General features: G+C 33.1%; 1 protein-coding gene across 4 annotated transcripts in view; it reads right to left on the reverse strand.

The window, feature by feature from the left end:
* The window catches only part of LOC132937233 (transcription factor SPT20 homolog), a 133,509-nt gene extending 116,038 nt beyond the window's left edge, over positions 1–17,471 (reverse strand). For all 4 annotated transcript variants that reach the window (XM_061004049.1, XM_061004051.1, XM_061004050.1 and 1 more), the window contains exon 1: positions 16,242–17,471. In XM_061004049.1, coding sequence (XP_060860032.1) covers positions 16,242–16,893 — 652 coding nt within the window. In that variant the 5' untranslated portion in view covers positions 16,894–17,471. The remainder of the gene's footprint in view (positions 1–16,241) is intronic.
* Between the last annotated feature and the right edge of the window lie 7,818 nt (positions 17,472–25,289).

Raw genomic sequence — 25,289 nt, forward strand, 5'->3', positions numbered from 1 at the left:
TTATAGTTCAAATTGACATAATAACTAGTGCAGGAGTTAATAATATAGTAATTTGGGATCTGAATTTGAAGTATTTCACTCTTTTTGAAATATTTTAATAAAATTATGAATAAAAATTGTTTTCTTTTAGACGCATTTGGTTATTAATGATTAGAAATGGTTATTGATTACACACAGAAAATATCGATGGTAGTGAATTTCTTATCAACCAAGGTTTACGAATTACTATTAAAATTACTGTTATAAATTAAGTATATAAATATGATATTATATTATCGATTAATTTATTACTTAGTTATTAATCCGCCATTTTTTATTAGTATTCGACACAATAGACCAACTTTTAAAAATGTTGTAAATACAATATTTCGAAATATAAATTCCATGAAATAGTAATTACGTAGGCCATTAGTTTTTATTTTAGCTTTATATAAATGATATCATTATTGCGAGCATTATCAATGCTGGTTTTAAAATTGAGTTTTTCAAGTAGATATAAGTAGACACTCTATATACTGTTATATTTTAATAGTTTCGATAAGAACATTAAATTCAGGTATTTTGGCCTGTTTAAAAGTTGGCATATAATTTATGAATCCCAAATCACTATACTTGCTCCGATAGTCCGATATTAGCCTTTAACTAAATATCACCCTTCTATTTGTCCACTCGTCGACATAATATTGACTCTCTGTTTATTTATTCTCTTCTCGACAATACAATTGATGCCCCGGATCTTCTCGTCCGTGTTTTATTTAAAGTTCCTTCACAGAACGTTAGAAATCAAACTCCGTTTAACATTTTTCCTCGTTTCCGCTTCTTACAGTCACAAATATCCAATGCATCAATAAGTATTAAGCTGGCCAATCAAGTGTGACCTTTTGCTTCCATTTTATTCTTATTTATCTGTATCGCCAGCTCTCGTCTATTACATTTGTACATAATACTCGTATTATACCATAGATTATACTAAACATTGTAATTGTATACGTTATTTGTTATTTTATATTACCCATACTGTTATTACTTATTGTCAATTGTCGTTTATTCTAATAAATAAATAAATAAATAAATAAATAATATCCGACTTGTGCTGCGGTCTTTTTCTATTTTAAATTTTATAGAAAGGAATAACAAGAATACATTTTGGATTGAAGTCGGAGGTTATACCAACTGATTCGATCAACGCAAAACACTGATAATTTCAAAAACTAACATTTTTAAAAATATTTTTTTTCATTATTAATTTTGTTAAAAACATTTTTTATACGATTTTCTATAATTTTTTTAATATTTAAATGTTTAATAATACAATATAGGTGCCTACAATTTTATGATTCTTTATTCCAAAGCAAAATATGTTTTCTAGTATACTTTGTACTTTGATACGTAAATAAATCGATGTATGGATGAGTAGGTAGTTAATAAGTAGGTATTTCAAGTTAACGGTACACTACTCCACTCGACTAAACTTCTAAACTTAAGATGCTTATATAGTTATAACTTATATAGAACTTAAAAAATAAACTATTTTATATTTTTTCCATAATTTGATTTTTATGTACCGAAATTCTCCGAACAATCATATTCTCCTTAGGAATGTGAAATAAAAAATGCATATTATGTTGTCATTCAAAAAGTAAAAAGTTTAAAAAATAATAACGATATAAAATAGTAAATAATATCATTTTTTTTTCCAAAAATGTGTGGATTTGTAACGAGTTTAAATAAATTATGTAAATTCTACAAAAGAAATATTTTCAAAAAGTTACTGTTTTCTGAAATAATGAGTTTCGTACGTTAAATGGATCGTCCCGTAGTGTTAGGACACCATGTATGAAAACTGCGCATTGGGATATATTATTATCATTGTATCTACTGTTAAAATGCAAATAAAAATTTTCGAAAATGCGCCCGATCGGGGGGGGAGCTCCCCTGGCTAAGCCATTGCAATATTATATATACAGTGGAACTTCTTCTGGTGGACCCCTCCGAATAGCGGACTAAATTTCGGTGACCGAGAGTGTCCTGCAGCATTTGGTAGTTTTACTGCGTATATTGTCGTCATCGACCAGCGTCGGTACCTACCACTGTTGAATGCAGTTTTCGAGACAGCGCAGGTCACCTTATTACGGCTCAAATTCAAGAAATACAAATTTAATAGTATGTCGTGTAGCAAGGGCGGGAAGTGAGCAATTTCAGTCGCGAGCGACGTGTGCGGCACGAGCCGCATTTCGCCCAATTGTCTTCCCGCACGAGCCACACATACTATTTTTTGTCACGCCTCTGCGTTCATTGATCGCGCCATCACGGCAAAGGTATTACACGCTGGGATCCATGCAACAATCAGACTATTCTACGAATACAATAGGTATTTCATGAAAGAAACGACTTGGTTTTATTTATTTTAAGCGTCGTGCACGGAGGTCATAATATGAATAATATAAGATGTAACCAAAAGTTTATGTTTTGTAAAGACCGTGGTATAGAGTTCAGTGTAAACAATAATTATTATATTAAAACGAAATAAGAAAAAAAAAATGTAATCAAGGCAAAGGTTAGCGGGGATCTATGCAACAACGAAATTATTATACGAAAACAATTATTTCGTGAAAGAAAAATAATGACGACTGGTGAAACGCATAATCATTTTATTACAGGGAAATTAAACCTAAATGTACTCTTCGACGGATCGATTTGATGGCACAATAATAATATAAATATATTACGGAGGTCGGCCGACATTATAAAAGTGCGCGGTTGTATATTATTATTATATTCAATCAATCTATATAATGCAGGCGGCCGCCGCAATAAATTGCTAAACACTCTTTCCTCGCCGTATTTATAACGTGTATATTATTGTGTGTTTTAATTGAATTCAGTGAACCACTTCCAACATCGAAGGAAATCCAACTATGGCGACAACTACAACAACTGTGACGGTATCATCGTACACATAATATTATACAGAGTGATTCGCACGAGCATAGCCTCGCCCCCATTTATTTCTTTTAGTAATTCATTTATTCAAATTCTGAGTTTCGAAACTTTTAAATATATACCTACTCAAGGGGTCACGTCTTCAAATTCTTAGATTTTTAATACCATTCGAGGACACTCCTTGGTGATACCGACTTCGTTTTCGCAAATGAGAAAATCCGAACTAGTACAACTACCTAAATTTAAAATAATTTAACTTTGTGAGCTCAAGTCCTTGATAACTGTTTTGGCAGATATATATATTACGATTATTTTAAAACTTTAATTATTAGGTAATACCTATCTATCAATATTTTAACACCTTGTATAATAAACACTAGATCCAATATCGATGGCTACACTTATAAACCTCACCAGTCGATTTTACCAAATTTGAAAACTGTTTTAAATTGATATTGATATTGTAGTTACGAGTTTTTGTGTATGAACTTATGAAAATACCGAGAAAAATTATGATATTAGGATAATAGGATATCAAAATGTACAGTGTATCCATTTTACAATGCATCCAAGAAAAAATAAAATTTTCTATTAAAATTTCTACTTTTGAGGTTTGGTCGTGTAACCATCGACATTACACATCTATTTTTTTTTATTTTTTTTAAACTATTTCCAATGATTACACTCAATTATTTAATAACTCAAAAACTTCTGATTCAGATACATCAAAATCCGCGGTTGTGATGATGGATTTCCCAGTATTGCGATTTTCCGGTATTGCAGTTTTTCTCGTATGTACCTACTGGTATTACGGTGTACCGTTCCACACTGGTTCTAGTACCACAAAACTGGTATCCGATTTCAATACTGTCGACACTACAGGCGGGCTCACACTACACCGTGTCGTGTGAACCCGCCTTACGGCATCATTTGATTTACAATTTACTGTATAAGAAGGGTTGGTATCCGCATTTGGAAAAAAAAGGTAGTTTGTATTGCCTGCACTGCAGGACACTCCTTAAATGTCATGAAAAAAAATCTAAGTATTTTAAAACGTTGTGCTTAACACACTATGCTTGACATAAGGAAATCGAATAGAAAGTCATTATTACGGTGGTCTGGGTTGAGCAGCATATACTTGGTGAATCACCATATTGTATTGTATATGTATACATTATAACGGAAGGAGCTTGTCGTAGCTGTTGCTGATTGTTCGAGAGTTTTCACACAAAGCCGGTTAAACACTCCGGTTAAAATAACGTTGTAATTGAAACTTAAGTTTTTGCATTATCGGATGTCTTAAGCCGGAAGTCATAATATATTTATATACTTTATATATTCAACTATGCGGTATCGTTTGCTAACTGTGGTAAGTAACCATAATTATTTTACACGGCACGGTGTAGTGTGAACCCGGCTTTATATTCCGATGAACTATTTTATACCCCATTGTAATTTGCGACCATAACCATATACCTTTAAACTGGTTCATGTTTTATGGTTATATATTATCATTATATTATATTATATTTTGACAAGATAATAACCGATATTAACGAGGTGCCCGTTAAAATGTTTAAAATAACCGATTACGATGATCAAAATTTGATAGCCGTACCGGTATTTGTAGCGCATGCGCAAAGGCTTGTTTTGGTCAACAACGGATTCATACCTTATTTTTAACCGGCGTTGAGCAAAAACTCTCTAATATTATTACCCCGGACGCCCTACGCCTCCACTGCCCCCCCCCCCACTCTCTCCGAGGGGCACGACAGCTGTTGAAGTACGGCAGCCGAGCGTTCGAAGTTTTTGGATAGTTGAATTTCGCTGTTCGCAGAAATCCGTTCGACAGTGGCGGGCTGCAAACACCACCATAATTTATATTACACAAAAACAACTTTACTACTACAACAACTGTGCTGTAGAGGTGTCTCACCTTTGTCGATTCGAGTTATTTTGCCGCAGTGTAATAAAATTAATATTATAAACTCGTAGCAGTCGTGATGCAATGACAGCGCCGACCTCATGGTGTAATACCTATGACCTATGTGTATATAGACCGGCCCAACCGGCACCCACAATACCCGCCGCCGCCGCAGCTGTCATAATATTTTATAATATACCGAGTATGCAACCCCGTTAACCCACAGGCGGCTAAACCCATCTGATCCACGCCGATCGTCGCATATAATATGTCGCATCTCCGTCGTATATTATATTAATAAACGCCAAATACGCTGCAGATGATTAGAGCGAAACGTTTCAAAGTCGAGAAAGCAATAAGTATAGTCCGTTCCTATTAAACGCTCTGCGTGCAGTAAATAAACTAGTGACCGGCGGCTCCCGAAAAATTCTAGGAAAATTTAAGACCATAATAACATATAATATAGGTTTAATACAAACACTCGACATACCAAATTTTAGGTTCACAATTATGTTCCATCGTTTATTTCTTTTTCTCTAAGGGATGTAAACGATATTTACATGTAGGTAAGATATTTTTAAATGAGAGTTATTTCCTAAAGGAACTAAATAACACTACCATTGGCATAACCTATTAATACTATAAACTAGGGACTGGAATCTTACCGAAAAGAACCTGGTTTGGAACCGAAACGCTTTGAATATTGGAAGCCGGAACCTCGTCGAAACCCTCAGTACCGGAACCGATACTTTTACTTTATGAAAAGGTTTTCAAGATACATTTTGGTTTTTTATTGGAAACAGGGTCATATATTACATTTTAAACTTATTTAGTCCTAAGCAAATGTTGAGATATTTGGTTGAAAACTGATATTGACCCGCCATAATTGACGCCAATTGACAATACAAATATTTTATTAAAATGTTTAATGAATCAAAATGGAACCAGATTTTTTTACATAAACATAAAACCAAAACAGGAAACGAAATTTTAATTTCTTAAGAAAATAAACCAAAACCTAAATTTTAGTTTTTCTAAGAACCGCATCAGAACTGGAACCGTAAAAATCATCAAGGTTCCAGTCCTGGCTATAAACACGCGATAGGATAAAACAAAAACATTATAATTTATAAGCCTATGGAAAAGCCCCCAGACTTAGCAAAAAAGTAGAAACTGTGATTAACCGACTTCCAATCGATCACATTCGCCTAGTAAACTAATTATTTACCAGTTATTTGATGACCAGAGAAGAACTACAAGAACACGTGATGCATGTGGTGTCTTTCTAACGATAAACCACGTATTCACAGAAGGTTAACAGTTAAAAATTAACCACAATCAATTCCACATCGCTGAACAAATTAGTGGGAACCTTATTAAGACCATCAATATAATATTGCGAACTTAATTTCATTTTTCAAAAAATTTGAACTATACAATTAAATATAAAATCATGTTATATCTATAAATGTATACCTATATTACTTTAAACTAATGACCAAGTTTCCAATGCATTTATGTTTAATAAAAGAAAATACATATACCCAAGACACATTGGAAGCTTTTATTGAACATTTTTTAATAATTTATTATTATTTTAAAATGTACAAAAAAATTACAATTTTAAAATGCTCATAACTTGATTTGTTATTAAAATATCAATAAAAACCTCAGGATGCCCTAAATAATGATTTTACTTTTAAACTTCATAATAGGTCAAATCATACTAATTTAAAAATAACATTTAGTATGTTGAAGCGTTCACAAATTATAAAACTGAGACAACTGCACGTGCAAATATGTGTCACCCTCTAAAATGTTTACTCAGATTTAAATTTTAGTTTTTAGTTTTAAATTCATATAGCCGTATAATTCAGTGTAAATTATACATATTTTTTAAAAAGTAATTTTTTCGAAATCAAAAATAAATTAAATTATTGCCAATAAAATGGGTATAATATTTCTACAAATGATATTGCATTTTTTATTTATTAATAATAAAATAATAAATATGACATCACCTCGAGAATACAAATAATATAAATTGAAAAACTATGGGATAAAATACAAGTTTTTAACTGTAATAGTTATAATAAGTAGCTACCGAAACATATTACTTATAAATAGGTGTGACGTTTTCTGGTTTTAGATTCTGAGCGGAGCGATGAATGTATTGATTTTACAACTATGTGTGTGTTTTATATTTATTTTTGTGTCTTTGTACACTATAAGTAGTCAATATAATGCTTCGATATTCAACTTCAATATCTTGTTCGATGGGAAAGTAAATCTAGTTGGTGCGTTACAAGAGTCAACATTTAAAATTGCCACTATTTTACAAAAGTGCCAGGAAAAACAAAAAAAAAAAATCAAGGAAAAACGGGAATTTTTACGCAAAATAAGTTTTTGATAAAATCGATTTTGGTTTTTGGTGTTATTCTAAAAAAAAAGCATTGATACAAGACATTTTCGATGAATGTTTATATTAGCATTTTCTATAAACCATAAGACTTTCAAAATAATTCGACTTGCTTTGAACTGTTTACGGATATTTTTAGTTTCTAATTTTCTTTAGTTTTCTTTTCTATAAATGTCAATATAATTGTATTTGTTGGGTCAAAAAGCTTGAAAATGTAATATACAATTGTAGGATCCTAAGGATCCTAGTATAATATTCGTACAATAAAAATTGAAAAATATGAAAAATACATAGTTACAATTTTTTTTAAGCATTTCAATTTAAAAGTTTAAATTTTGACAACATTTATCAACATCTTGAAAATTATAAATTATTCTAATTCAAAAATTATAAAATGTTCAATTTTTATAGCTAAGGATTGATAATGTAAAACAAATATTCTGATAAATAGTTCATATTATTGTAGCCAAAAAATCTAAAAATATATAAACACTGTTATTTTTACAGACATATTTTTAATTTAAATTTGGACGAAATTACATATCAAAACCAAGAATAACAATTTTAGTTATTTTGTTGTAATTTAAAAATATTATTCGTGGATATATGAAACTTTTAGAGTATTTTATTATATTTTATACATAAAACGACATTTTCAAATGTAATTTTTTGGCAAAAATGAATTTAACCTGCTGTAGTAGATACTATAATGCCTAATACTGACAAACCGTTTTCGTTCAGAATTTTTTTTCATATACAATGATTTTATATCATTGAATTCAAATTGAACACCATCCATTACAGTGACCCACTTGTAAACTACTGTACCTACTTTTTTTACATTTGTCTAGAAAGGTCATAAAAAATGCGAGTGATCTAAAAGATCTACCTATCATAATCCTAGGAAGCTTTATTTTTTTTAAAAAAAATGTTATTTCGCATATTTTTGCATTACTGAGTATCTATAAATGTATTATAATATTAGTGTATATTATATGTATAAGAAAAATTTATTTTGCAATTTTCTCATATAGCAAAGTTAATATTGAATGAATATGAAAGTTGAAACATATTGGAAAATGTTCTGTTTAAAAAAAAATAGGTATATTGAGACGACATCTTCATAATTTATGAGATGGCCTAAGGTGGCCGAATAGAGCTGATAATGCGTGGTAATAATAAACGATACCGAAATACAAACAAAAGTGGTTGTAAATAGAATTTTTTTTATTGAATCCAGCTGTAGGTAGGTATATTAAATATTAATGTAAAAAGATTTCCTTCGAAAGCAAAAATATAAATTATAAAAAACATATTTAACTTAAAATTGATTTGGAAATTCACGATTTTATCACAAAAACGAATTGAAGACTCTATAGAAATTTACATATTATTATTTTGACAGTTATTTTGAACTTACTTAGGGGAAAATATTTAAAAAAGAAAAGAAAGAGGAAGTCAATGTCAAGTTTATTTATAAAATAACCCTCATCGCATTACTATAAGCCGATCGATTGATAGAAATTAGTTTTTTATCGCAAAAAAGAAAACTTTTGACATAACATATAGGTAGGTAGGTAGGTGGGTACCTTTAAAATATCGTCGATGGATTTATTTCGTTTACTTTTCCCGCTCTCTTTACACACAACTTTGGGAAAGTAAAAAAATTTAAGGTCCCTATATATTATTATCCACTACCCTTATACTTCGCACGATGTAATAATATACCGCCACATACTATACAAACATTATATAGTATTATTATCATCATCTTATTATTTTGCAGTTTGCCCGATTTAAACACGGCGACGTTGACGTTGACATTTTGACACTTTCGTGGCTCAGAGTAGTATTATATAAACCTATTGCCAATACCACCACTGATGTCGGTTCTCTTTAAGGGATGATGGTTGTTATCGCGGCATAATGCTCCAAGGGGTTTCTCCAAACGTCTCGATTGCTATTTTATACCACCCTTTTCGACCCATAACTTCAGTTTATAATGCACCGTATAATGGTGTGTAATGTACATTATATATTTTATTACGATATCAGCAACAGCCCATGCGCAATATAATCCAATACGAGATAAATGTGTAGGTATATTATATCTATGATATTATAAAGGATGACGTCATAATCAGACATGGCGTGGTACGAACCGACCTCGACTGATAAAAATTAATAAAAATACGAAAATACCAGAACATTTTAGCTGTGTTTGGATAAAAAAAAGTTGATATTACAAATAATAAACAATAATTACAATACGGTAGGTACATATTATCGTCAGTGACGCTAAACCATATATTATTATGTTTAGGTCAGTCCACAGCCAAATATTTATTTTTTTTGTAACAATTTTGTGAGGGCCAAACAATTTAATATGATTTATTCAATTAATTCGTATATATATATATATATAATATATATACATGTATGATTATTGATGACTTCATGAAAATAAGGTATAAATTAATACTTATTTATGTATTTTAGAAATAAAACAATATTATGCGAATGTGAGCAAGTTAATGAAAATAATAAACTGAAGTTAAGTCAAGTGAAGGCAATATAGTTAAGTTAGAACTTAATAGTTGACCAATAATACATTTAACTTGTTATGCGTAAGGAAAAATATTTATACTTAGCTTAATTCAAAAAAAGTTTATATCTATTAACTTATATTTATTTAATATTTATTTATTATATTTAAACAGTCAAAAACACTACCTAGTTAAGTTCTTAATCAATTGTAAAATTAACTAACTGCTTAAGTTAAAATAATGTTAAGAAATAAACTTAATTAACTACATATAATTAATGCCCATCTTTGACAGTATGTATCGATTATGATTGCTAATATGTACATAGCTGGTTACATCTTACGGATTATAATATTATTAGAAATGGAAATAATAAGTTTAAATAAATATTATTATTTTTTTTTTTTTTTTGTTATTAAATGGTTACCATCGATTACTCAGGCAGATGAAGTAAAAGTATGCATCAAATCGTATGTCCTCGAATAAAGGAATAATATCTTAAAACAAATATGATGGTTGAATGTGTGTTTGTAGATAAGCTACATATGATTTAAGATAGGTACTCAAAAACTACTTGAAAGATTTTGACATTTTGTGAAAATTTCAAATTGTTCTAAGAGATATCAGAAAAATGTAGAGACTAGTTTGATCCACATCCGATTTATACAAAGCGATATATCCAATCCTGCTACATAGGTAGGTACATTGCGCGAGACTGACTGAAATTAAATTACGTGCAATAAGATAAATGCATTGCGTATCAATTTCGTTACATCGCGTTTTCTACGACGAATCCTTTGTACGTTAAGCAAATTAAACTTTCACAAATCGTTTTTTTATTCGAAAAAAAAATGTAGACTTGTGACGCGTGGGAGGCTTAGGGGCGTTGTATTTTCATTTGGCCCTGGTTTATTTTTAAATGTATAGGTGCCACTGTCTATTATATATTATTTTATATCATCAAATCCATATGGATAATTAGACCTATAAAAAATTCACCCATGAAAACGTTGTCATAAAAATGTTTTAGTTTAAATAAAATCAGTTGCGAAATTGATTATTTTCATGGATCACAATAGGTATTGAAGACAATTTTTTTAACCAATGTTTTTTTACATTTTCAATATTGGATCGTATAACTTTTCAACTACATGCCATAAATCGTTAGCAAGCAAAAAAACATTCAAAAAATATTTATCAATAGAAAATATATGTTTTATTTTTAGTTACATATACGAGTAGGTAATTTTTAATTTCAAAGATTTGTGCGTGTAAGTGTGGGTTTGAGTTTGGGTTTGGGTGTTATGCATTATAAATTATAATTACACATGACGTTAATTAAATTGGATGCGCAACACTATATGTATAGGTTTAATTACAAATATGTTTTAAAATCAGCAAAAAATACTGAATAAATAATATTATAATGCCTAGTTATTTTCATAAGCGCGGATTTAGGGGAGACAGCCCTGCGGGTCGTGTTACACATTATAATTTATTTTACGTATATACGCATAGCATGTTATTATGAACCGTGTAACATGTTTGCGTTGGTTGCCAAAAAAAAAAAGCAACAACAATACGCACTTTCCACAAAACTTTGACCAACCGCACGTCCGCAACGTAACGATTTATTTATCTAGAAACACACACCCGATTATTAAAAACAATAACAATATCATAATACATTCGTAACACACGTCGTTGTCCTCGAGGACACTCATTATGACCAGAAAAAGCGCCACAGCGGCAGCGATAAGTGCTACTGCAGTTACCGCCGCTTGTACACGCACCGCACCAAAAGCGAGCTTGTCTATACGTTTACTTCGAATTTGGTGGTTATCGACATTAGGCATATAATATTAAGTAGGTTAAGTATTCGCGGACGACACGGATTGAATTTTTTTATACATGTATTGTATAATATCGGTAAAATTCGTCGAATCTAACACTGTGTTTACATGATCAAAATATGAAGAGATAAAAAAAAAAACACATTACTTGATAAAGAATACGTTTTCCTTATACGTCATAATATTATTGAAACCACCTGTTATTATACTTGTAACGTGTTTGGAAAAATTAACACAATTTTTGGCTTGGAGTTATCGTATGGTAAAAATATGTACAGATATCTCCAGTATTCTCATCGTCGAGGTTCGGCATATGTAGTTAATGAGGGTTGTTCAGTATTTTGTGGGCTCAAGAATCACACATTGCCCTCCGGTTCGAGTGATGATTACTTCCTCATACAAGAATTATTATTGCGTATAAATCACCAGTAATAATAACGTATTGTATACTTATGCAAACTATAACTACCTATTTATAACTAACTATACAACGACTGCCATCGCAATAATACAATCACAACCGTCGTAACTCGTAATATTATATACCTACTATATATACCCAGTCTCCTTTAAAAACAAAACACACAAGTTTAAGTTTCGATTACAGGAGCCATGATAATATGGTGCCTCGAGGAAGTAAAAAGGTGTATAATATGATAGCTGCCACGACATAGGTAAGTGGGTCGAATGTGAGTTTTGGTCGCAATGCGACGATGACATAAGAGTCGTCACAGCGGTTGGGTTTCTAGTGGTGTATGCAGTAGTCATATCTTATTGTAGCCACATCCATTATGGCCCCCCTCCCGGTAGCGTCGACCAGAGGAGTAAGCGGTAAAAAAAGTATAAGATTGATATTTAAAAAAAAAAAAATCTAATTAATAGATTACTTATAATAATACGTTTTAAATTAAAAATGTTACTATAATAATATTATAGTCGGCGACACGAAAACTGGCGTGCCACGGTGCAGTTTGAGAACACTGAACACATAGGTATTTGCGCATCAACGGTGGTCAGGTACAAAAATGTCTAAAATAATTTCTGGACACACCTGCACTGATGACCCCCCCCCCCCCCAGACAAGGGCAAGCAGAACCACAAGAATACTACGAAAACGGAACAGAATCGAAATTTTTCAATCAGAACTTTTGGAACCCAGACGAATTTTACTCGCGCACTATCGGAGTTACCAGGAATCACATTATCCATTATTCGGAACATATTATTTAGTACTGTCGTATTCGAACGTATTTATTAGGACGATTGAGTTTTTATAGTTATGGTTGTTTTATTATCGTATTGTCCGCGTGTACTACGCACCTAAATATTGTTGTAACAGTTCGTGTCGTAACGTTTTTAACAATTTTTTATTTGCAACTCTTAAGTAAAACGCAAACCAGTTAATGTTTTTGTAACGATTGAATAGCTACTACCAACATTATGTTCGCATAACGAGTGCCGCCTACTAGCCAATAGGTACATAGTAAGCAGAAAAAATTTCGACTAAATCAGAACCACTGCAACTGCATGCTTTGAAAACTACGTATTATAGGTACGAATAACGCTTCAGCAGAACCCATGAAAACATTTTGTCAGTATAAATTGTTTTCAGTCGTTCGTCTGTTCTGTTTGGTTAGTTCGATTCCGCGTACAAGACCTGACCTTTATATCATAATAATATTATGTACGTATAGCAATGCGGTAGAGTAGCCAGTGGGGCAAAGGGGGTCATGGACCTTCTATTGGCCGTATTTTTACCGAATATGACAATGTAGAAAAATAAATTGTTGACCGTTTAAAAAAAAAAAAAAATAATAGAAGAATAAAAGTTTTAGATTAGATTAGACTTGGATAAAATAATAAAATAAATACCAAGTTCTTAAAAAATATATTTCTCTTGAGAATTCTCTTAAATAATTTCTCTTGGATGTAATAATATTATATATCTGGTTAGATAATAATATGGATGAAAGATATCTCTAGAGCAAACAATATAAATTTAATTTTTATAAGGTTTTTTATTGGGCTTTGCCCTGGGGAGGTGGGGGCCATCAACGATATTTCCCTTTTAGAAATCCTGACTACGCCATTGCGTACAGCAGTATCTACGGACGTATAACCTTTGTATAACCAGTCCAGTGCATCTTGGCACTTGTCAACTGTTACGATTTAAAAAAATAAATAATGATTCAAAAACTATATTTTTTTTAATATAACTATAATAATTATAGATAAACGAGCTTGCTCTCAAATTTTCAAATACAGAGAAAATAGTAATTGCAATAGTAAAAAGTACAAGAATTAGTATTAATTACAGGTTGAATCCATATTCCAAATGTTTTATAAATCCATACAAAAATAATCGAAAATAATGTTTGGTCAGAATTCATGAGAACCAGTAGGTCTCTGTTTCCAGATAACCTAACCACATACGTACTTCAGCGCAACACCTCATTTTCACCGTGCTCGCGGTGGATAAATGTATATGAAAAGAAGCAGAATGACGAGGTGATACCTTAAAGGAAGTTAAAGGAAATCAGTAAGTCCAGTCACGAGCTCTGCAGAAACTTTAAGTCAACGATATAAGGTACCTTCGATCAGCCCACGAGTCAACTCCAAGTTGTTCGAGAACGGGTGAGTAGTCTTGGGGGCAGACAATCAAATTTTATGATCGGACCAGCGAAGTATGAACATTTACGTTGAACTTGCTCAAGTAGAGCAGAGTTACTATCAACACGAGAACAAGAGGGTCCCGTATCACTGAACCGTACTCGAGGAATTTTCCGACAAATTGGGAGCTTTTAAGGGTTAAGCAGCCAACCCAAAATCGGCCGAACGAGTTTAATAAAACCTACCTGTATAGAGTATAGGGTCTATCTTTCTCATAACATCAGATGGTCTTGATATGCATATTGGTGGACTTAAAGTGTGCAGAATGAACACAAAGCCTAAGTCAGTCACAGCTTTTCGATATTCGAGATGCAAGTTCCGCCTAAATTATAAACAAAACTATAACATTGTTTTTCAGAAATGTAGGTATTATATAATATCTGATTACATTTAGAAAATGTAATTATTTTTAATAAAATATAATTTTCGAACCATTGTTTTTTTTTTTTTAAATCGTAACCATCGCCGAGTGCCAATATGAACTCTGGTCGGGTTGTAATAATATAATATAATATAATATTATTATTATGTTCGATAGCTGTCACCGACGCTCTTCGGAACAACGTGTTGCGCCACGCAAAGTTGGACGCTCAATGGCGTACGATAATGCGACGTTATTATGTAGGGTATGGCATTGCGTGCGAAGGCTCTGACGTCGAGATTTTATCTCGGATATACGTCGTCGTTTGCTGGTATTATAGGTAAGTAGGAGGTGATTTATACCCATACCGTGTGGCCCGCGGTGGAACAACCGCGAAAAGAACAAACAACATGACGTATTGTATAATATAATACCTACGCCTATTAATATAATATATTATACGTACCTACAGTATAATATACAATATTATATGTTATCACCGCGAGTCTGCGGATGTAACGCCGGTGGGTCGCGCGATGTGGGCGGGTTTGGTCCCCGAGCAGGAGACGAATAAGGACGGAGAAAGCACGTGTGTGGGCGCGTTCGTCGCAAAGTGCCGAACCGTGTGGTGCGGTGGACGCGAACGGTGTACGACCGCGGATCGGTGCGGTTAGGTGAAGCGCGCACGAACCGAAGTCGAAGTCACGACGAGTCCAACTTTCGCGTGCCAGAGAGCTTTGTACGTAGGTATATATATGTCTCAGACGGTAACACATACACGACGGCAAAATCGTCTCTGCCCCCTCCCCCCCCCCCCCATCGCCGCCACGCACGCACGCACGACGTAGTTATATATACCTACGTAAGCAAGTAGGTGCACCTCCGGTCGATGTGTTAGACGTAGCGGCGACCGTAGAGACGTGTACGACCCCACCCCGCCCCACCCCGAACACGAATTTATAATAACACGGTATAACCGTAATATTTTAAGCTCGCTAGATGGCTGCGGCGGCCGTATGCTTACATTATATACATAGGCAGTAGTAATAATAATAATAAATATAATAATATGTAACTTTATAATATTGTTATAACAACAATAATACAGGTATATAGGTATAGGTGGTACGCCTAGTTGTTTTATATGCATTGCTTCAATTGGAAACAAGTTTGATGGAGGATGCAAGAGTGGAGTGAGGTTATACGAAATAAGCGTACCCGAAGATTTTAATGTCGGGTTGCACGAACTGCAATCGCTAAACATTTAACGAATAAAATATACAGTGATTTAACGGTCCCTTGAACATGATTTAGTGGCCCGTGATTGGTCCATTCAATTTTATTGAATCAACTAATATATATTTATCGCGAACCGGTATTTGGACATAGTACTAGAAGAGCACGCTGAAATATTAAGTTTAAAAAAGAATAATGACTCCGTCACCTTCGCGTCACCCCTACAGTTCAACCAGTTCAACCCCTAAAGTTTCAAACTTATAACATTTATAACGAATATTGCTCTTACTTGATAATGCCGGCATACCCATGCCGGCACCACCGGGACGTTGTTGATGTTGTTGCTGCTGCTGCTGCTGCTGTTGCTGCTGTTGCCTTTGCCGCTGCTGTTGCTGTTGTTGTTGCTGCTGTTGCTGTTGTTGTTGCTGCTGTTGCTGCTGAAGTAGTAGTTGTTGTTGTTGTTGTTGTTGTTGTTGAAGCTGCTGCTGCTGCTGTTGATGGGGTGATGACTGAGAAGATGGCCTTCCACTACTAGTAGTAGTGCCACTGTTGTATAAAGGCGCCGGTGGCTGTTGACGGTAAAAGGACGGCTGTGATTGCGGCTGCTGCTGCTGTTGCTGCAGTCTAGTCTGTGGCTGTTGCGACGGTTGTCTCGGGAGTTGCTGTTGTTGTGGTTGCTGCAGTGGCTGCTGCGGGTACCCACCACCGGCCATGCTTCGCTGTTGCTGCGGCGGCTGCTGCTGATTCATGCCGTACTGCCTGGCCGCGGTGGACGTACCTCCGGGTCGTCCACCGCCATAGTCTTGTTGCTGTTGGAACTGCTGCTGGTGCTGTTGCGGACGGTTGGCCGCGTTCTGCGGCTGCTGCGGATCGGTGCCCGTGACCATGTCATCGCCCGCCGCCATCAGGCTGTTGATCATCTTACTGGCAAAGTTGAACATGTTTGCCGTGTGCGGCGGCGGCGGCAACGGCTATTTCGTATAACGTGGCGGCCACTACCGCCAGTGGCGGTGCCACCGCCGCGCGTTCAAGGGTTCGTACCTCGTCGTGGTAGTGGTCCCGGTCGTGGTCGTTCGTGGTCACGGTTGCGTGTGGTACTTGGGCACTACAGGCCGACTGACTGGTAACGACGACGTCGACGACGTGTGTTAAAGACGGCTGTAGTGTGATGTAGACCGTAGACGAGTTAATGGACAATCACCGCGGAATGAGTGTGAGACGATATAATATAAAGCACGCGAGCGAAATTAAAGTTATACAGAGCAACAATCGCCCCAGTAAGTATATAATAATTATGTTATACACCGACAATAATAATAATAATAATAATAATAATAATAATAATAATTACTGGTAGGTAGTATATGCTCGTTTTGGTGGTCGTCGGAGTACAGGCCGTTATCGTTATCGTTATACGGTCGGTGGCGGTCGAGTGTCGAGAGAACGACGAGCGCACACACCCCGAACGAACGATCGCACACACGAGCGTACACACCCCGAACGAACACACACGCGCGGCAACGGGGGCGCGGCGTGAATGACGTCGACCGTGTTCGGTGCCGGTCGGCGGGTTCGTCGGCGGCAGAGGCGTTCGGCGGCGGTCGGTCTGCGCCGTCGGCGTGCCAAGACAACCGTCAAAACCTACCCTTTGGTACGGCGGCGTCAAGCGGCAGCGCGCGCGGTCTCCGAGTCCTCGCCCGCCCCGCGTATACATCGCCGCCGCCGCCGTCGCATTACACGGCATGCCGCGCGCGCGCCTGACCGTCTGACCGCCACCGCCGACAATCGATACCACCCCCGCTCCCGTCACCATATTATACTTCTCCGCCTAAAAACAAAACAAAAAAAAAAATGTTCATCCCTCCACAGACAATGGTAGGGCGGCGAGTGTTGGAGGGCGTTGTGTGGGTGTGCGGGTGCGTGGGTGTATATGTGTGTGTGTGTGTTCTCGGTATAGAGACGGCGTTAAGGATATGATCGCGTGGTTATTACCGCCGTCGTATCCATGTCATCTGCACCGCGGGAAATGGGGATGCTTGGTAAAATGTCTTTCGCGGAAACTAAAGGAAAATATATTATGTATTATTAATATAAGCGTTACTCGCAGCACTCATAATATATACGCGTGTTTGTATAATTTTTTTTTTTATTCATATTTCATTCGTCTCAGTCGCACAATTGAATAAACTATATTTGCTTAGAGTAAATTATAGTAACTTTTAAGTGCTGGTACGTATATACCGACTGGATAGACACCGAAATGCAATAACAAGATACGTCCAAATTTAAAATTTTTCAGAAGACACGAAAATATTGTCTTTTTTATACCCTCATTATTATGGATACTTAAAAATGTTGAAGTATTATTATATTGGTTGATATTTGATACAGTTATTAATATAATAAACACAAGAATAATTACCATAATGACGTTAAATTATTATTATTTTTTTTAGGTTCAACGACAGAATACGTCTGAAACATATCTGGTTATTGCACCAAATAAATTAATGAACAAAACAATTTTCGATATTTTTTAATGAGAAATTATTAATAATATTATAAATAATAATTTAGACATTTGGCGCCTACACAGTGACACCAATTATTATACTAAGTCTAATAGCTAATCTCGTATCTGATATACGGAGTTCCTATAGAATAATATTATATATAATAATGTATGATTTGTTTTATAATTAAATTACTTATTGGTTGATTTTTCTACACGTGGTTTTTATTTATATCATTGCAGGTATCAGTGGTATGCATTTTGATTAGACATTTTATTAGAAGTTAGAACCTTTACATAATTATTAAATAATCTATATAAATATTATATTATGTAATCATATAACGGTAAATGGCTTAGTTTTATTTTAACCGATTTTTACATTCGTGGCAAAATTACTGAAGAAATATTATAATATTATATTATACGTTCGCCGCAGCCAGGGAGGTGAATTATTCTCGAGATGCGAAACTGCAGAATTAATATGGGTATGTACCGCCGTAATACTTTGAGGTTAAAGTATCAATTTCAGAATGAGGCACTAAATATAATTTAAACTGGTCATATAGTATATACTATTTTAATCATGTCGTCCCAGAGGCCAGAAGTCACACGTTTAACGGTATTGATTAGATAGTCTTAAAAATAATTTTAAATTATAATTTATTGTTTTTTTTACATTCACAACCATTTTTATCGTAAATCGCATTTTGTTTTTATACTATGACGTTTATAATAAAAGAAAACTAATCAAAAAATATGTATCAAAATTCACTATTATCATCAATCACATTCATAACACACGAGCATCAAAAAATAACAAGGGAATAAGCGTCGTCGCTCTGATGCGTTAAATTCGAATTCAATGATTAATCATTGCAGCATACGAAAAACGATTCAGAGCGGAGACGGTCAGCCTCTATATTTCTAATGATATTTTATAATTTTTTTGTATTACTATGTTACTTATAACTTATAAGTAATATTTTATTATAGTAATTAGTAATACGCGTTATATTTTTAACTTATCTTTACCAAAAACATCGCGTACCCATAACTTGTTATAAAATTATTTTTATTGTTGTTATTATTATTATTGCTATTGAAATTCACTTAAGCTCATAAGTCATAAGTAGAATTAGGATGTTGATGACTTTTGCATTTTTTTTCCTTTGATTCTATACAATGCTATCCTAGCTAAAAATTTGTTTCATGCTCCCTTGATGCAGAATATTCTAATTTTATTTTAAATTTTTTTGTTTTTTAAAATAAATAAAAACAAAATATTTTTACTTTATTAATTAAAAATGTTAATTTATTACTGCACTCTGTAGTTAACCAATTATTTATTTCATAGAAAATGATCAACTATCCTGAAAATAATAATTGCATTTATATGACCGTACCGCAGAACTGCATACTTACTGAGAAACAATTATAAAAGGTAGGTAGTAATAAATACATAAATATGGTATAATATTACAAGTCTATACATATTAATTAATATTTAATTAGTTAGTCAATCAAAACTAATAAATTAATAGAGCAAAATTAATACAGAAGCTTTCCGAGTATTTTTTTACAAATAATATAACCTGTATGATGTATAACTATTTTTCAATTAACATGGGTATTGGGTTTGTATATGAGTTTTCATTAGGTACATTTAATTAAAATTTGTATAATTTGTGTGTTCTGAATTTCAATTAGCAGAACATAATATTATTATGATAATATATTAATGAATATAAAAATTAAAATAATATCATCGTGATACAATATACATTATACATAGCCATATAGGCATCAGCAAGCCCCCTCCCACTCTTGATAGCACCTCAATTATAATATCATGGGTAATAATAGACAAGAAAAATGTCTTCTTAAAAGAGACAAAAAAGTTATTTTGAACTCAAATTTATGGTACCTATAGTTGTGAGTTTACGATGTAGCAGTAGTAAATCACCCCATTAACTATTACTAGTTATAGAAATATATGATCCAAAAGTTTTTATTAAATTGAAAATATGGGAAACTAGTTAACCACTCTGCTGCACTAAAGCTTATAGTAGTCGAGTTTACCTCGTCATTGAGTAGGTCACTGTAATGGATGTGTTAAATTTGAATTCAATGACAAATCATTCCATACGAAAAACCATCCTGAACGGATACGGTCAGCCTTTATTACCAAGTATATTTTAGTATGATATATTTATATTAGTATTATGGTAATTTATTTATCCATTATGGTAATACAATAGACGTTATTCGGTATAAATAGGCAATAGCTTAAAATTAATCTGAATATTTTGAAAATGCCATTGTGAATGGTAAAATATAATATAGTACGTACAAATTTCAAGTCCCCTAAAAATATTTTAAAATTACAATGAAATAAGTAAAATCGTTATTATTATTCGTTTAACTACACAATTTGGTTAAAATGTCCATTAAAAAAATGGTGACAATATATTTTAAATATTTTAGATTCAGGAGCAATGAATGTATTGATTTTACAATAATGTGTTTTTTATATTTTTTATTTTTGTGTCTGTCATTACCGAATGGTTAGTTTTTAAAAGATAATTAACCGTAACCGAAATATCTAAAAAACATATTAACGCAGTTTTTTCATAGATATTGTAATTTCAAATTTGGAAGGAATTAGATATATTAACAAATAGTAACGATTTTAGATTTTTTGTTGTTACTTAAAATCATTATGTGTGGGTACTTGAAACTTAAGTAGGTATCCATAATTTTATATTTTAAACATGCACTTTTTCGGCAAAAAAATAAAAAATTCAACCCACTGTACCTATTACTAATGTAAAATAATACCGACACCAAGAATAGAAATACAGTGAGGTCTGCTTAATGCGATCACTGGTTTATAGAATCAACCATTTATCGGAATCAAAAATGAAAATCCCAAACCAAATATTCTATTGAAAAAAAATATCCTTTATGGAATCAACTGGTTAATAGAATAAAAATGGCCTGAACCAATGTGATCACATTATGCGATACTCACTTTAATACTATAAGATATACTTGGTAATATAGGCTGATAGACCAAATTCTGTGTCCGCTCAGCATCGTTTTTCATATTCAATGATTTTATATCATTGAATTCAAATTTGTCACACCCATTACATTTTAATTAATCTAATATTTTATATTATTATGAATGATTATTTTTACTAATATGTATTATTCGTAATGTTTAGTATTTGTTTTATATTATTATAATATGTTCCTAATCATAGTTCAATTACATGTTTCTCAACAAAAGGTAAATATAAGTTTACTTACTTATTTTGTTTCAATGGCCGAAAGTTGTGTGGATTTGGAATACCGACCGGGTAATAGTCCGCAATCGTGCTGCATAAAAAAAATGTGGTCCATGCTGTGCATATGCACATGGATACCTATTAGCTATTAATACCAGTCATATACTCGTACAATAAATTCTAACTGTTAGCATACAAAATATATAAAAACATACGATAATGATAGTAACACTTGTTAAATTAATAATGTAGTTTTTGGAACGACGTACCTACCAACCGCTATGGTCGTATACTCGTATGTATAAAGTTTTACAATTTTAATAAACCGCTGTATAACACTATTTAAATGGAATGTGCATAAGTGTCTTTTTATGACACAAGAGCAAGTGGTGACGTGGCATATTATACGAATTCACCAATTATTATATTTTAAAACAAAATATTTCTGTTTCAGGCATAGTTTTTACATGTGTAACATTTAGAGGTTTTGATCTAGGGTGACCAAAAAAACTTGAGTTTTATGAGTGTTACGAGGATCAAAAATATTATTTTAATTAATGAAAGTTACATTGTAGACACACAACCAGTAAATTAACCTTGTCATTTACTAGAAACCATTTTATCTATAACGACTATACATTATAATTTTGTTAAATGTTTTTTATAAAACATTTAACGAAACACCACACGCCCCCCTCACCCTTGAAGAGTTAGGTACATAATATAATATTGGCATAATATGGTTTATGTTCCACATTTATTAATTTATTATCGCTCTGAATGTCCCCGTCTGGTTTACTTAGGTAACTATCGACTTTTTTATTTAAGGGAGAATATTCGTTCATTTTATTTTGATTTAACCGTTAAATTGAAAATACCTATAGTTAAAATTAAGTTGAAGGTGAAATTAAAAATATTTAAAAAAAATTGGTGAATTTTTCATTAGTAAATAGCGTTTAAAAATGGAAATGTTAGGTACCTACATTTCTACTGGTCTGTAACTTTGAACATTCAATCTAGACACGATGTTTGGTATACTGTTGTAGACCAATTTTCGATATATAATTTTTTTTCATATTAAAAGGGTTCAAATTTGCCTCTTAGTCGAAAATTTATCTTCCTTGAATATTTTTTTTATTATTTAAAATATGAAAAAAAAACCTCAACGACAATATTATACACTATACATGTATTTTGAATCAGTATAATTTTGATTATAAGTGATCTGGATAGCCGTGTAGGTATCTACTAAGATTTGGTGTTTTCGGTTTTGTTTTTCTGCTGAGTCGCAGACGCGCCATCATCTAACACTATAGCCAGTAGGTCCGATGATAGTTAAGAGTAGGGGAGAATGGGAAAATACCGGTCAGCGGGTAATACCGGTCACCTTGTTATCCAATTGATGCGGACCTATTGGGTGCCGCGTGGGTGAGGTGATGTTGAAGTGAAAAGGTTTACACGACAAAAAGAAAAAAAGAAAACACAACTTTTGCACTGTGAGGGTTGACTTTATTGCTGGTGAACAAAAAAAAACAATGTGATTGTGGCCTCGGGTTATTCTGGTTATACGAGTACGAGAACGAGTCCAGAAAAACGAGAAAAATCAAAAAAAAAAGAGAAAAGACGACTGGCCGGGGACGTGTGTGTGTCCGTCTTGTGCGGGTCGTCGATGGTAAACTAGTGACATTACAATCCGGTTCACCCAACGGCCGGCCGACGGTTCACAGCGCGGGTGTCGCGCGCCGGCGTCGTCCGTCGTCGATTGGCGGTTTGTTTGAGAAGCGTTGCGCGGCTTTCCGCGTAAGAGGCTATTTGAATTCAAACAGCTATTACGCGGGACCCCGTCACAATAATCCAGTGCATCTAAAATTATATTGAAAATACAAAAATGTTAAGAATGATAACAAAAGCTTATTCTTATCGAAACGATATTATCAAAAGACTTTTTTACGTTCAAATGTGTACAATTAGTTTTTAGAGATAATTTTTCTAAAAAAAAAATGTCTTGCAATCTCAATTAAGGTAAAAATATTTATAATATATTTCTACTTTATAGATGTACATATAAAACAGATTATGGAGATTATGATTATGCATTCAAATTATGTAATGTTATTATAGTTTATCAATGAAAAAATATTTTCCAATTATTTGTCAAAACTGGAAATACTAGTCAGTATAATATATAATATAATATAATGTGTGTTGATAAACAATGATATAACTCGGTATTATCTATTGGTATTTGTTTTCAGTATCTAGGTATCTAATATCTATGAAGAAACTTCTATTTTAAACCATTATTTCAAAAAATAGTGATTTTTAAAAAAAATATGTTTTCCTTATCTTTTTGCATGTGTTTTATATGTGCGTCTTTTAAAAATAAATATATTACACTTAACTTTAAAAATTTGAATCTTATATAATATCTAGTAGCTAACAACTTTATAGTTCTAATGTAAGCGATAGTAAAATAATTGGATTTTTATTACCGGAGATACATGTGCTCCCGCTTAGGTTAGGCGCGATTATGATTTCTAGTAACGCGCTCCGACCGAATTTGTCAATAACTCAATAGGATATTCCCCATTAACACGTTACGATTTGGGTACTTGTCACAAATCACAATCGCATACGGTCCATGGCAAGCGTATGGATTTTTGAAGTAAGCTTACTTAGGTACGTCATAATTTCCCACGCTTTAACCTAAAACTTTCGTGTGATGTGGCCGCAGTTTCAAAATTTAACGTATTTGACTTAGCTAGTTATAGCGTAGTGTACCTATACATTGTATAATATAATACCTATGTATTGTATACAACTCGGAAGTGGAACCAAATTTACTTCGTGGAGTGGATTTCCATTCTCTGTGCCACAACGTTACGATAATATAATATTTTCATCGTACCTATGTCATGATTTGGGACACTTCCTGACTGTGTTACCGATACATTTCAACTTGTATACCTATTTACCCTAGATATAAAAAATTAATTGAATTTCAACTATAATAATATGATTGTGTGAAAACAATAATGTAATTTTCTTTTAAATCCAAAATAATGGTGAAATGATTCTAAAATATCCGAATATGAAATATATTCCTTGATTTAATTTACAGGAACCATTGCCGTTAGCAGACTGTTTTAAAGAGGGGATGGGTGGGGGCAAAGATAATTTAAAAATAAATGACTTTTTTTTTTCTAAAGAAATTTATTAATTTCATTATATTATTATAATATCAATAATATGACATATATAGGTCTAAAACGTCCAAATTATACAGTATTTATTATGTTATTATGATAATATAAATATGATATAAATATTTGGGCAAACAGAATAAAAAAAACCTACGGCGGAGGACAATTGCCCCGTCTTAACACGCCTACCATGATGCCCATGACAAGCATGTGTAATTGCCTAAAACACTACATCTAATGTAGAATAAGAAAGAATAATATAACCAGTATAAGATTCATTTTTAATCAGGGCTTGCAAATACCAAGGGTGATCATACATCAAGGGCAAG

Source organism: Metopolophium dirhodum, chromosome 1 (assembly GCF_019925205.1).
Source record: "Metopolophium dirhodum isolate CAU chromosome 1, ASM1992520v1, whole genome shotgun sequence".
Lineage (NCBI taxonomy): Eukaryota > Metazoa > Arthropoda > Insecta > Hemiptera > Aphididae > Metopolophium > Metopolophium dirhodum.